The sequence below is a fragment of the Enoplosus armatus genome, chromosome 14 (assembly GCF_043641665.1).
Source record: "Enoplosus armatus isolate fEnoArm2 chromosome 14, fEnoArm2.hap1, whole genome shotgun sequence".
NCBI lineage: Eukaryota > Metazoa > Chordata > Actinopteri > Centrarchiformes > Enoplosidae > Enoplosus > Enoplosus armatus.
The window spans coordinates 17,852,053-17,865,679 of NC_092193.1; the positions used below are offsets into that span (position 1 = coordinate 17,852,053).

Consider the following 13,627-nt stretch of genomic DNA (forward strand, 5'->3'; position numbering starts at 1 on the left):
CACAGCGGCCCTTAGGCAAACATGTGCCATCAATACTCTCACTCTCTGCTTTACATGCAACTATTGATGAAAGCACAGATGGTAAATTAACATGAGAGGTTGGTTTTAAAAGTTAATTAGAAATGCATTTACAGGAGGAATAAGGGCTTTTGGGGTCACCAATGCTTGTAAGTGTAAAATAATAAAATAATAATTGAAAAATCAGCATGTTTTTTTTCTTTTCTTCTGACATTATTAAAACCCCAAACATAGAAAAGTATTTAACTGGTAACCTTTCCCTTTGACACATATTTGTTTGATGAGGGAGATAAAATATAGAAATGACCATTGAGCATTGTTATTGCACCAAATAGGGAAATATTTCATGTTTTATATGTTATATACATACATGGTACACACATACATTTAAAAGTTATGAAGCATAAAGTTGAAGAACAAAGTTAAGTTTGTTTTCTTTAACTTTTGAAGAGGGGAACAGAACAGAACATTAATGGCCTCATTTAATTAACACGTATTTTTACGTTTTCTGCTATACTAACATTCATACCTCTGCATCGAAGTACTGGGTCAATTATTTTGTAGTGCAGCAGCGACACCCCGTGGCCACATGAGGAATAACCACAGCGCCACTTGTAATGCGGGTATCGCCAGCGGGCGTCGCTGTTGAGCCGTGCAATGCGCTGACCGCACAGACAGCAGAAGTCAACCAGAGAATTTCTGCTACAGCTGATTCGGTCGCCATCTTTGTCCCGAACATAAACAACACCAGTGAGTCGCGTTGGCATTCGGACGTACCGCTGTTATTTGGGAGAAAGCGAGCACGGTGTCCCCCGCTGCGGCGCAGGTCTTTTCAACCGAAGATGACAGTTGATGTGGTCACCTGAGACACCGTGTCAGTCGGGTAAGAGAGCCCCGCTGTCGAGCAGCAGCAGCAGGGACGTCAGCTGATGTTAACGTTACATGCATTGCTTGTAAATGGTGTTGTTGTGTGCGCGAGCATGATGCCATGACAACGGTGCGGCTGTCATTAGCGCACAAAGGGGCTGTTTCGCGATTTCACCTCCATATCTGTCCGCTTTTATGTGCGCGAGAAACGGCTAACGCAGACTTGCCCGTTAAACCACGCAACGATAACGTTAATAGCACCTGACACGCGCTGACAGACGCCGTGCTAATCGGGCCGTTTGCTGTGTGTGTGTTAGCCCAGCCAGAAGAGCTGCTTGGTGTCACTGTTCTGAATTAAGCTAACATGTTTTTCCCGCAGAGATGGGGATCCAGCGTGGATTTCCTCAACTGGAGGAAGCGGAGGTTTAAAAATTGGGGGGGGCGGGGAGAGCAGCAGAAGGGGCCTTGCTGCTCGTGAGCCCTGGAGAGATGGACCAAGAGTACGAGAGACGTCTGCTGAGGCAAATCAACCACCAGAACCTGCCGACAGAGGCCCGCCTGTCAAAGGTGAGACACAGAGAAGGATAGAAAACCTGTTCATATCTGGGTGATACTCTTTGTCCCCTGTCAAACTAGTGTGCTATGATTTAGTTATAGTTATAGTTTAGTCCGTACCCAAATACACTGGTACTAAGCTAGACATTTAAAGGCCCTGAATAATATTGCCCCCCTCTTTTTCTGGTCTTCCCAGTGTGCTGCCTGCAGTCCTGTCAGTGTAAAGTCAGGGGACCGCTTCATTCCCACCCGTGCTGGAAGCAACTGGAGCATCAACTTCCACTATGCCAATGTGAGCAGTCAGGTCTTCATCTACTCGGTCAGCCAATCACTTGACCTTTGACCAAAAAATTGACGCACCTCTCCTTTTCTCTGCAGGAGAACTGTCGCTCCCCGAGTCAGAACCACAAAGCAAAGGATGCCGGCTCAGATTCAAGCAAAGGTCAGACATGTTTTTAACGCCTTTTTTGTACTTCTTATGAATCGTCCCAGTTGTCATTTTCCTCCACCGCCTGTGTTCCCCTCACCACTCTCACCGCCGCACCTCCAGATGCTGTGGCATACGCTGCCCTGTTGAGGAATGAGCTTCTGGGGGCAGGGATAGAGACTGTGCCAGACCCTCACACGGACGACCGGCGGCATGCAGTCCTCTCTCAAGACTCTCACAGCCTTTTTAGGGTAAAAAAACAAAACAAATGGCTGTTCAATTCAAGAATAATGTGTTCTCAAATAGCTCCTAGCTATAATTGTTTGTGTGTTTGTCCTCCGCAGTACACTGTCCACACTAAGAGAGTGCCTTTCAATAGCGATAATGAAGTCTCACCCTACTCCCTTTCTCCACTTAGTAACAAGAGGTATGAAACGGCTCACAATGTTGCACACTGAACAGAAACAGCTGTCAGATCACTTTGTTTAACCTGTTTCCCTCTTCGGTGTTTCTGCAGTCACAAGCTGCTCCGCTCCCCCCGTAAACCAGCCCGAAAGATCTCCAAGATCCCTTTCAAGGTGCTGGACGCTCCGGAGCTGCAGGATGACTTCTACCTCAACCTGGTAGACTGGTCAGCGGGCAACTTGCTCAGTGTCGGCCTGGGAGCCTGCGTCTACCTGTGGAGTGCCTGCACCAGCCAGGTCAGACGAAGACTTACAGACATTCGGTTTTGAGTTTTATTGGGGAATAAATGTTCTCAGTTGTCAGCTGATGCCTGTAAGTGAAGGAGTATAGTCTGATCTGCCAAAGAGAAAAGTTGAAAATGGATGTACTTTGTGTCTTAACAGGTGACCCGGTTATGTGACCTTTCGGTGGACGGGGACTCTGTTACATCAGTTTGTTGGAATGAGAGGGTGAGACTGAACGTCAGTAGTTTAAGAGAAAATCAACTGTTTGAGTAAAAGAAATAACTGGAAAATAACAGTGTGCTTGACTTTGGCTCTGGTCCCATCAGGGGAGTCTAGTTGCCGTCGGAACTCACAAGGGTTACGTTCAGATCTGGGACGCAGCAGGAGGGAGGAAGCTGACCAGCCTGGAGGGTCACTCAGCACGTGTAGGTCAGTCGTAGGTTTTGAAAATAATTTTGTTTCACAGTTCACAGCCCTAAATTCCAACATACGCTGTGTATTGTACCACCAAACACGTGTTGTTATCATATCAAGAAACACCAGATGGATTCTTGACAGCCACAGTGACACATGAGACCCTCCCCTCCCTCCCTTTGTGCCCAAGGTGCCCTGGCGTGGAACGGAGAGCAGCTGTCGTCGGGAAGTCGGGACAGGGTGATACTGCAGCGGGACGTCAGAACCCCCCCTTCTGCTGAGAGGAGGCTGCAAGGTCACAGGCAAGAAGTGTGTGGTCTCAAATGGTCTCCTGACCACCAGCACCTCGCGTCCGGAGGCAACGACAACAAGGTGAGTGGATTAACCCGCCCCTGCAGGGTCTTGTGGGGTAGCATCCTGAGACTCGCCTGGATAATCTGTGACAGTAAAAGTGAACATATTCAAGCTTCGGGATCCCGTCCCTTGTTGTCTCCCGCCCAGTTGCTGGTGTGGAACAGCTCCAGCCTTCTCCCTGTGCAGCAGTACAGTGACCACCTGGCAGCGGTGAAGGCCATTGCCTGGTCCCCCCACCAACACGGGCTGCTGGCGTCAGGGGGCGGCACGGCCGACCGCTGCCTGCGCTTCTGGAACACGCTGACGGGTCAGGCGCTGCAGAGCACAGACACCGGCTCCCAGGTCTGCAACCTGGCATGGTCCAAACACGCCAACGAACTGGTGAGGACACACACACACACACACACACATACGAATGCACATGGGGATGCAAGCTCAGTATGCAGATATTCTTCAATTTAAGGATAATGATATAAGAAACGATCAAATGTATATAATACATTTTACAATAATAGGTGAAAATAAACACTATCCTTCTTAATCCATTAATGTAGTAAACAACAACAAATGTAATCACATCTTTGGATGAAAATGACAGCCAGACCCCCTGCAAAATGTTGATATTACTACATTATGAATAGTTTGAAAATGCATTACGTTATTAGAAAACAAAGAATATGCTCTCAGTGTACAGATGTTAGGACAGTGTCTAGCAATTCATTAACATTTTTATTGCATATTTGTTTAAAGTAGACGGACATTTTATAACATTTTGACCAGTTTGTTTCCTATTATTCAGTACGCATGTACAATCACATATAATTCCTACTGTATGTGCAGCTTACTGTGTAATGTTCAGTTTCTGTTGGTTGGTGTCAGAAAGGTGCCGATTTTACCGTACAGTCATGTTTGAGACAGTTAGTGTGGGTTTAGTATTGGATTGCATTATACTGAGAGAGTTGTTTCTATAATCCAATGGAGTGTATGTGTTTGGCCTGTTTGTTTGTCCCACCTTTGTTTGCAGGTGAGCACTCACGGCTACTCTCAGAACCAGATCCTGGTGTGGAAGTACCCGTCGCTAACGCAGGTGGCCAAGCTGACGGGACACTCCTACAGAGTGCTGTATCTGGTGAGACTACAGCTTGAAACTAAAGTACCTGGACTACCAGCTACCATGCGTAGGGAGCACACACCATTGTTTTCATACATGTATCCAGGAAGTAATCAGGTCCTTTAGTCCTGCATTTAAAATCATAGAAAAATGTACTCTTTATGCAGAGTGGACCTTGTCAGTGTTACATTTTGAGTGCACCCACACAATCAAACTGCACTTGATTGACATCTCCCCGCCTGACAGGGCGGGACAACTTACTGCTTTACGATTCTTATTAGTACGATGAGTTTGTCGGCGTCACGTAATTCCCATCATAGTTCCACCCAACTTCCACCTGACTGGAGGACCAACAGAAAGAGTCATTGAACGCTCCAGTGTGGGTTTGCAGAGCCTTTCCCTTGCAAAGTGACCAGTAACGTTAGCTTTCAGATAAATGTAGTGCAGTAAAAAGTACAGTCTTTCCCTCTGAAATGTAGTGGAGTAGAAGCATTAAGTAGCATAACATGGAAATAGCTTTTCTCAGCATTTCGAATGTCCTTTTGCCTGATATACACACACCGACATTTTCACCCTTTCACCAGTTTTTCCTCTCTTCGTCCTCCCTCCTCAGGCTGTGTCACCGGATGGGGAGGCCATCGTTACAGGAGCCGGGGATGAGACACTACGTTTCTGGAACGTCTTCAGTAAGACACGCTGCACCAAGGTAACAGCGTATTTGTCAGTTAAACTGCCACATCTCCATGATATTCAGGTCTGAGGCCTTCTGTTGTTACTGAATGATATCTTGAAAGTTCTTCTCAGCTCTCTGAGGGCTCTTTCTGTTGACAGTTTTGAAAGTTGATTTCACCCTGATTGCAAAATCAGAAGAACGTGACAAAGCTAAAGTCTTTTCACCAAGCAAGATCTTAAAAGTCATTAAAATTCCTCGAAATGAAAGTTCCCCAGACAGATAATTGTCCATTGTGGATTTCGAGACATATTTGAATGTTTTTGACACTATTTAATGTCCTTCTGTTCCCAGGAATCAAAGTCCGTGCTGAACCTCTTCACAAGAATACGATAGTGAACCGGATTGGTTTCAAGACTGAGCTGTGGTTGAAATGCACAGTCACCAACAAACACTCACAGACTCTTATCTCTTAGAGCCCTCTCATCTCAGCACCATCTCTCTGTGCACCGACCACCACTACAGCAGTCCCTCCTCAAATCCACTTTTTCTACAGAGGATCCCGACTTCCGACAACTGCCACCCCTCACTCTGTCACTGATTCATGAAAAAACAGTCTATTGTCAGGACATGTTGTCTGCTTAAAAAAAAAGTCAGTCTTGTCTTTCTTTTCTGTTGTGGAAGTGATGAAATTGTTTTATTATATATTAGCAGAAGTATACATGTACAAGAGTTCTAAGCTATATGATGTACTGACGTCACATTTTTAAAAGGCTCTCCTTTGTAACAGAGAGAGGAAGCCTGGCTCGTGTGTGTGTGTGTGAGTGTGTGAGTGTGAGTGTGTGTGTGAGAGAGGGGGAGGGGGTTTCTATATTTTGATAATGTGTGAATATGATCTACAAGCAGTATACGCCAGAAGACAAAGAATAAATAAGTGAACACTCTCACACACAGTTGCTCATGCAGCTGCAAAGAATGAACCGTTTATTGGTTGTTTTGTCAGTTCAGTAGAGTGTCTCCACGCCTGGAGATAAGGACAAAGCAATGCGACACTTTCATTTCATCCTGCTTTGAAACTGACAAAGGTACTTTATTAAAAGCATGTTGCACCGAAGTGCTCTCGTCCTAATAACAATCCACTTAATTAGTGTTTTTGCTTTGGTTCAGTCCCACGTGTTGCGTTCAGTCCATTTATCACTGAAACAGATTCAGGTTTGTTTCGTGGTTACTTTCTCAAAAAAGAAAAGCGCTACCAGCTCTGTCTGGTAATCTAGTATCCGGACCCCTGCAGGCCCCGACAGAGCAGCGAAAACTCCTTCACTATGTCCTTCACACGACGCTTGTTGGCCTGCTCCCTGCAAGAAAGACAAAGATATCTGTATGTGTGAACTTTGTCCAAACATGTCACTGTTTCGCTGTATATTTGTGTCACTTTGGCACAAACCTGTCTATGAGTTGTGACGAAGAAATACTTTATTTCCTAAACTAAAAGTCACAGTGCCGTGCAGTTAACAGACTGCCTTCAATATTTTTTGTTTTGTTAATCACCACTAAATGGCTGCAGGCTGGAACTTGTGATTTGATGAAGGTTGTTTGTCATTTTGCTCTCTTGAATGAGGAGTTTTCTTACAGTATTTTCTTTTTAGACACCAGCCTGTGATTTTATTTTTGATTGTATGAAGAGTTTTAAAACATGCATTTTTGGTACACAGTTTTGGTGTTTGAGCCACCAATCTTAATACCGGGCTTTTGCTTCTAATGCTGCATCAGAGCAGTGGAGGGAAACTATAACAGGTAAATGAGTTACCTGAGAAGCTGCTGACTGAAGGTGTGTTTCTGCTCTGTGGAGACCTGGGCGGAGGGGAATCCTGGAGTCTGCAGTGTTTCTTTCAGCCACTGGGACAGCAGAGCTGGGCAGTGTCTGTTCAGACTCAACAGCACCTCAGAGAAGTGCTCTGTCAGACTGCGAGGTGAGCCGCCTCCAACCGCCTGAGACAGAAACAAAAACATGCAGTGTGCGTCCGTTAGAGGACAGTTTAGACTCAATCTCAGGAATAATATGCATGCACTGATTGAATAACAATACGTTACACATCCAGTTGTCTTGTGTCTGACTCACCTGGAGTATGGTCTCTGTCAGAAGCTTTCCATCCCCCTGCAACACTTCACCAAGCGAGGGCATGTCTTTACAACGAGGCAACAGCTCTGTCTGCCGGGGACGGGGCAAAAACAACAGGGATCTGTGAGCTGATGGGTTGAAACCGCAGCTCACAATTAAACCTTGCACACATTTCTGCCTCAACTTACAAAGAACAGACTGGCCGCCTTTACTGTGGGTGTCTCTGGGAACTTCAGTGATAGAATCCCTGGAGAAAATACAGGATAAAAAGACTATATTAATCCGAGCAATGTCCGATTTGAATTTGATATTATTGCATTTAATCGGACAAAAGTTAGTAAAATTACGCCATACAATTCATTTTAGTCTGTTCTGATGGTCTTCGAAAGGCAATTAGATAAAAAATTAGATATCGAGTCATATCTGTGAGAATGCCCTGCATACACTACAGGCATGTAATGACACTCACCACAGTAAAACAGCGCTTTAACGTCCAACTGGTCAGACAGGTACAAATCAGGTTTCCTTTTAAGAATCTAATGGTGAAGAAAAACAAAGTTTGTTTGAAAAGGTTTTCTGTGTGCGTAACAACGGACAAGAATATTAAACCCACCTGAGCGTGAAGGTGCATAAATGATTCTGCAATGTCAGGATGATCCCGTGGACCTGTGAAATAAATATAAGATGAGACCAGACGAACCTAAGTTTAAAAGTACACTGACATTCTCCTTTGCAGGCGTTTGTTACCTTGCTGAAATATAGTAAGTGTGGCGGAAGTCAACGCTTCAATGAGGCTTTTGATGTTAGAGGTGTGCTGCTCCTCTCCGGCAAATATGTGAACCATCTAAAACAAAAAAGGGAGAGAGCGTGACCTCTGATCCCAAAGACATGTTAAGAGTCTGCATTACATTTGGAGGGGTAATGCTTTTATTATTTCAGGCGTACCTGCCGTGCCAGGTCCAGCGCTGAGGCTTGTGGGAAGGCGCAGTAGATCTGCCCCAGCATCTCGCTCAGCTGAGCCACCATGGGCCCGAAATCATGTAGGAGGGTCCGAACTGACTTCTCAAACACCCCACACACTGCCTGGAGGGAGGGGACGGGAGAGTGCTGTGAGTGAGTGCGCAACAGATAAATCACACACACACAACAACACACACATGCGTATTTATGCAGGCAGTAAAAAAGCCTCCTACCTCGACTACCTCCGAGTCGTCAAGCCACTTGCTGAGGATGGTCTGGATCAACGTGAACACTTGCTGTAGCACAACAACAACCTGAAAAAAGCAATACAATCTGTCCTCATTTGTCAAGCAGTACAAAAGAGAAAATACACTTCAGCATATTAAAATATTTTCAGTTCATGTTCAGTATAACGTGCATTTTTCCTGCCTATTTTGAGTTCACACACAAAGATACAGTAGCTGGTAATAATAGATGGTAATGGAGCTAGTGGTACTCATGTCCACAGTTACAGTTTTTATGGCTGAACTTACTGGATTTTGGGCACCCTGTGAGAGAGTGAGTCTTGGGCTGGAGGCTCCCTCTGAGCTGTCTGCTTGTCTGTTGATGTCCAGAGTGGTAAAGAGGCTGGACAGCATCCCCAGGATGTGGATAATAGGCTGTTTATTTGTGGGATTAGGCTGTAAAGGCAGACAAAGTGGATGGGTTTGATATGTAGAAAAGATATTGTCAAATGCTGCAAAGGTGCTGCTATAAAAAGAAGCAGCTAGTATCTGGGTCTCTGTCACTGACTGTCCCCCTGCATAAGAGAGTCAATGAGCTCCTTGAAACGTGTTTTATCTGCACTCTATAGGAGGAGTACGGAAGCCAAGAGCGGCCATGCTTGCATTTATTTTTTTAACGCCGTTATCTCAAGATCACAAGTTAATTAACACGTTATCTCGAGATAACTGGATGTCATCTCTAACAGAAAGACACAATGTACTTTCTGCCTGTGTTAGACCCTGACTGAAGTACAGTCTGAAGCCTTGATCAATGATTGGGTACTCCTTGATTTAACATGTTCAGTTTAAATCAGTTGCTGAAGGTAAAGCATACATCGAGACGCCATGTATGCATGCTGGCATGGCGCTCAAATTTAGCACCAATGTAATAATGTGCTTCATGTACTCATGGGGTTTAATATAGTGTACAGTGTAATATTTGTGTACAAGTTGCACAAATTTCTTCTGATGTACCTCCTGCTGGGCCAGCGTGTCCAGCTGCTGGACGTGAGGAGTGATGAGAGCATGAAGTCTGACCAGAATCTCCTCTGCCGGCAGGGCGGACAGGAGGAAACCCAGAGCCTGCATCAACCACATGCACTGGCTGCTCTGCACACAGACACACAGAAACAGACACACACACACACACACACACACAGTATACATCATACAGGATGTCCTCACAGAGACGGCTGCTGCATTCGTGTTTGCAGAATAGGAAAGAACTGACGTTGAAGGCTGTTTACTCACCTTATGGATTTCTTTCACCAGCACATCCTATGGAGGAACACAAGTGTCAATACAAAGACGCTCATCACACTTATGTTAACAAAAAAAAAAGGCTGCACGTCTGACCTGTGACACGGTCAGGATGTCCTGAGCGTAGGGCCCAAGGTCATGTCTGCACTCTCTGCAGATCCTCTTCAGAGTGGATACGCTGGAGACAGACAGCTCGGCCTTCACAAGGCCCTGAAGCACCATGGGTAATATCCCACCCAGCATCACTGGGTGGTCAGCCAGCCACTCAGCGAGGGATCCTGGGCCGACAGAGGGAAATTCAGTAAGGGGTTACATGTCAAGGATAGTGAATGTAAATGGGTTTGTTACAGTTGAGTGCAGACCAGAACACAAAAAAGTAGATCTATGGCCGTGAATCATTCTGGTTGTAATTTGTAAAATTCTGCTTTAATGTAAAACATTTAAATGCACATATCATTGATAGTCTGGTGACCGAGTCTTGGGACTAGTATGCTAGTGGATGATGTGTGAGAGAAATAACATGGTCACAATAGGAAACAAGTGTCCGGGTATGTACCTATGGTGTACATGACGGTGTCAGCCAGCATGACGTTGCTGATGTTGATTCTGGGGATGAGACCAATAAGACCAGGGATAACATCCGAGTAGTTCACGTCTATTGTCTCAGCTATGGACTGGAAGCCAAATAACAGGGCCTCTGTGTCCTGGTGGCGGAGAAAAACCGAGCGTGGTGTCAAGTCGAGAGAGGAGGAAGAGGAGACACGATGCGGAGGTGGTAGGTATTCAGAGTTACTCACAGCAAGGAAGGAATGGGAACATATTGAGATCACAATAGCTTTGAAGATAGACAGTAGATGTACGTGGAGGCAGGCCTATGATTAGTATCATGTAAACCACTGAATATAAAAAATGTAATTATACTTAAATGTCATTTAGTGACATTACCTGCCATGCTGACTGTTGGGGGTCCATCAGCTGTCTCCCCAGCCTGTCGTAGAGGTTACTGAGCAGCTCCGCCCCCAGCATTTCATACACATACATTAGGGTGTCAGAAATGTCCACTCTGAAATGCAAAATGAATGTCTGTTATTCCAAAGCACTCCTGAGTGTAATACAATGAGACAGACCTGTACTTTTTGGCCACTTTCTTGCCTGTAAATTCGGAACTGCTCCTTGTCATCAGAGGACCAGGAGGCATACTCCTCCTGGGGGGGGTAGTGGGATTTATGTAGTAGCACATCCACCAGTTGGAAGTAAACTGGCCTGTAGACCTGCAGGTAAACCGCCTGCTTCTCCTCCTCAAACGACAAGATGTCATCCTGAACATGCAAGGAAAAATTTAGGAAGACCATTTGGTGTCTAAATCCTTTGGTGGACACAAAGTTACACAAAGACGTATGTACAAAACATGTATTCATTCATTCACTTTACCTGCAGAGTGTACCAGAAGGTGAGTGTAAGGGAGCTGGTGGTCTCACTGACTGGGTAGTGCCCAGGGATGCCGGTACAGAAAAGAATCATGTTAACCAAAGCCAGATATTCTTGCCAGTGCTCCACCTGTTCCAACAAAACCCTGTCATACACAAACACATTGATCCAAATTAAGAAATAAAAGCCATTTACTGAACCCGGTTATAGAATGGCGGTGTGTGTGTGTGTGTGTGTGTGTGTGTCTGCGTGTACCTGGAGTGTGTTTCCCCCATGGCAACAGCAATACGACAGATACCATGTGAGGTTTCCATGTCTCCATCCTGAGCTGCTGTCTTCAGCTGGTCATGGAGGCCCAGCACCAGAGGCGTCAAGTTCACCAGAGCATCAGTGTACCTGCACACACATGTTCTGAGTCACACACCTGAAAGGAAAGTCGACTGTGACCTTGAGGAGTTTGTGATGCGGCGTGTGTCTCACCTCTGGCAGTCAGGCTGTGAGATGGCATTGACTATCGTCTCCACAGCCGTGTCGAACAGCTCTGGGTTGGACAGCGCAGTGAAACAGTCCTGGACCAGTTCATGACTCTCCCCTAACGGCACGTCCAGCCCCACCCAGCTGGACAGGCAGCGCAACACCTTCTCTTTCACCTGGTTTGAGGAGTCCTGGCTCTGGAGCAGCTGGCGCAGCATGGGACACACCACTGCCCACTCCCCAGCCAGGGCCTCCCTCAGCTGGGCACGACGGGCTTGAGCCAGCCGGCTGCTCTGGAACTCCTCTGGGAGTACGGTGAGGAGCTCCAGCAGTGCGAGGCAGTGTGCGTGAGGGTCCTGGGCTGCCTCTGCACCAGAGCCACCTTCAGGGTCCGGCTTCTGCGGTTGGAAGGCCCTCACCATGTCCGCCACCGGCTGGGACCAAGCCTGTGGAATTAAGTTGAGAGCCATAGCGGCCAGGGCTACACACAGCCTGGTTAGCACCATTTTGGGCCCCGAGGAGAAGTGTAGGATGTGGGAGAGGAGCTGCATCCTCAGGCTCTCGTGCTGGTCTGTGGGGAGGTCACTCCAATGACGGGAGATCTTGGCATGGAGGGTGCTGGCGCCAAAAAACTGCACCTCTGGGAGCTGCAAAGACACAGACAGATACTGTAACAGATGAAATAGCTCCTGTAGACATATATACAAAATATACATTCATCTTTGAACTTTGAAAATATTCACATTTTGCAGCTCTGATCAGCAGTCTCTCTTAACTGTAACATGATGCTACCTGATGTTCTTGCACACTGCAATAGCTGCAAACGTACAACTGTGCAGTTGCAAAGATGTCTGAGCAGGAGCGCAACAACAGACCTTGTCAGGGCCAAGCAGGGCCCAGCAGAACTGCCACGCCTGTGCAGAGGCCTGGGCCTGAGTCAACCACTTCTGGGCCACATTCTTACGCTCCATGTCCGGGTCAAAGTACAGCTGGTAGAGAGCCTGGAGGAGATGAGGAGAGAAGAAGAACCAACGCAGAGCAAAAAAGTGATTCGGTAACAACAAGATGAGGATGGTGTGGATGAGGACGTCAGAGTGGATCGTGATCATGTCCTGTCCACTTTGACTGAGCAGGTATAATGTGTTTTATCTGGCGTGGCAGGTTGACACATGACAAGAGTCACTTTAAGTTGCATTAATAATCATGCACGCTGGAGCACCAATTGTTTGAATAGAGTAAAGAAATGTGTTGTCATAGCAACTAATCCAAAGCACATGGGGTTAGTTATTATTAGGACAGCATATGCTTATAGCTGGTATCACGTTACAGAAGGTCCAGCTTGTCTGATCCCCCTGTGTCGAAGTACAATTACCAAAGTGCCGTTTTCTGCTCGAGCAAACTGCTGCCGTTTTACTTTTACTGGAGTTAAATAAAACAGATCCAAGTCAACATGAGACGATGCTGCAGCTCCTCTCCGGGACACATTCAAACGAGCTCTCGTGTCAGAAGCTCCAATTCAATAAACGGTCATCCAGTGAAGTGGCTGATCTTTGACAAGTTAACTCACCGACTCCACGTTCCCCACCGTTGACTCCAACTCCCCCGGGCTGTCTCCCGGATTGGCTGGAGGCTCCATCTGGCCGCAACGTGAAGGTGGCTCCCTGTTGCCGGTGGATATCCTCTAGAAATTAAAGCCTGCTCGGTAAGAAAAAAAGAAGAAAAAAAAAAAAGAAAGAAGAAGAGGCAATTAAAACGAGGAGACACTGTCCTCTGTGAGTGTGTCAGAGCACGCTGTCAGAGGACACAGCGGGTCACTCAGCTGTCCACACAGCACACATGTGGGCAGTGCGATCAGGCGTGACGACACACTGACCAATGTGGGGGGGGTGGTGGTGTTGGTGGTGGAGGGGGGGGGGGGCTGAAAAGTTGTTGTCTCACATTACCGCCAGCAAACACCGACCACTGCTAAATGTGGATAAACTGTTATTGCAGCGAGCCTGCTATGATGATGAACACGG

The 13,627-nt window shown here is 46.5% G+C and overlaps 2 protein-coding genes across 2 annotated transcripts; one reads left to right on the plus strand and one right to left on the minus strand.

The window, feature by feature from the left end:
* Positions 1-766: 766 nt before the first annotated feature.
* Positions 767-6,081, plus strand: fzr1b (fizzy/cell division cycle 20 related 1b). Its single transcript, XM_070918214.1, has 14 exons — positions 767-901; positions 1,265-1,452; positions 1,637-1,732; positions 1,819-1,882; positions 1,991-2,118; positions 2,212-2,294; positions 2,385-2,568; positions 2,716-2,781; positions 2,883-2,985; positions 3,161-3,342; positions 3,472-3,705; positions 4,349-4,453; positions 5,049-5,141; positions 5,460-6,081. Exons 2-14 carry the CDS (start codon positions 1,375-1,377, stop codon positions 5,499-5,501), a joined length of 1,458 nt encoding a protein of 485 aa, XP_070774315.1. The 5' UTR covers positions 767-901; positions 1,265-1,374; the 3' UTR covers positions 5,502-6,081.
* Positions 6,079-13,245, minus strand: LOC139295981 (importin-13-like). The gene is made up of 21 exons (XM_070918211.1): positions 13,177-13,245; positions 12,485-12,610; positions 11,616-12,256; positions 11,391-11,531; positions 11,139-11,280; positions 10,860-11,026; positions 10,653-10,770; positions 10,264-10,411; positions 9,804-9,985; positions 9,699-9,725; positions 9,423-9,557; positions 8,718-8,864; positions 8,418-8,498; positions 8,170-8,307; positions 7,972-8,068; positions 7,838-7,890; positions 7,694-7,760; positions 7,413-7,471; positions 7,225-7,314; positions 6,913-7,094; positions 6,079-6,460 (listed from the first exon to the last, which is right to left on the minus strand). Exons 1-21 carry the CDS (start codon positions 13,243-13,245, stop codon positions 6,376-6,378), a joined length of 2,895 nt encoding a protein of 964 aa, XP_070774312.1. The 3' UTR covers positions 6,079-6,375.
* Positions 13,246-13,627: the final 382 nt, after the last annotated feature.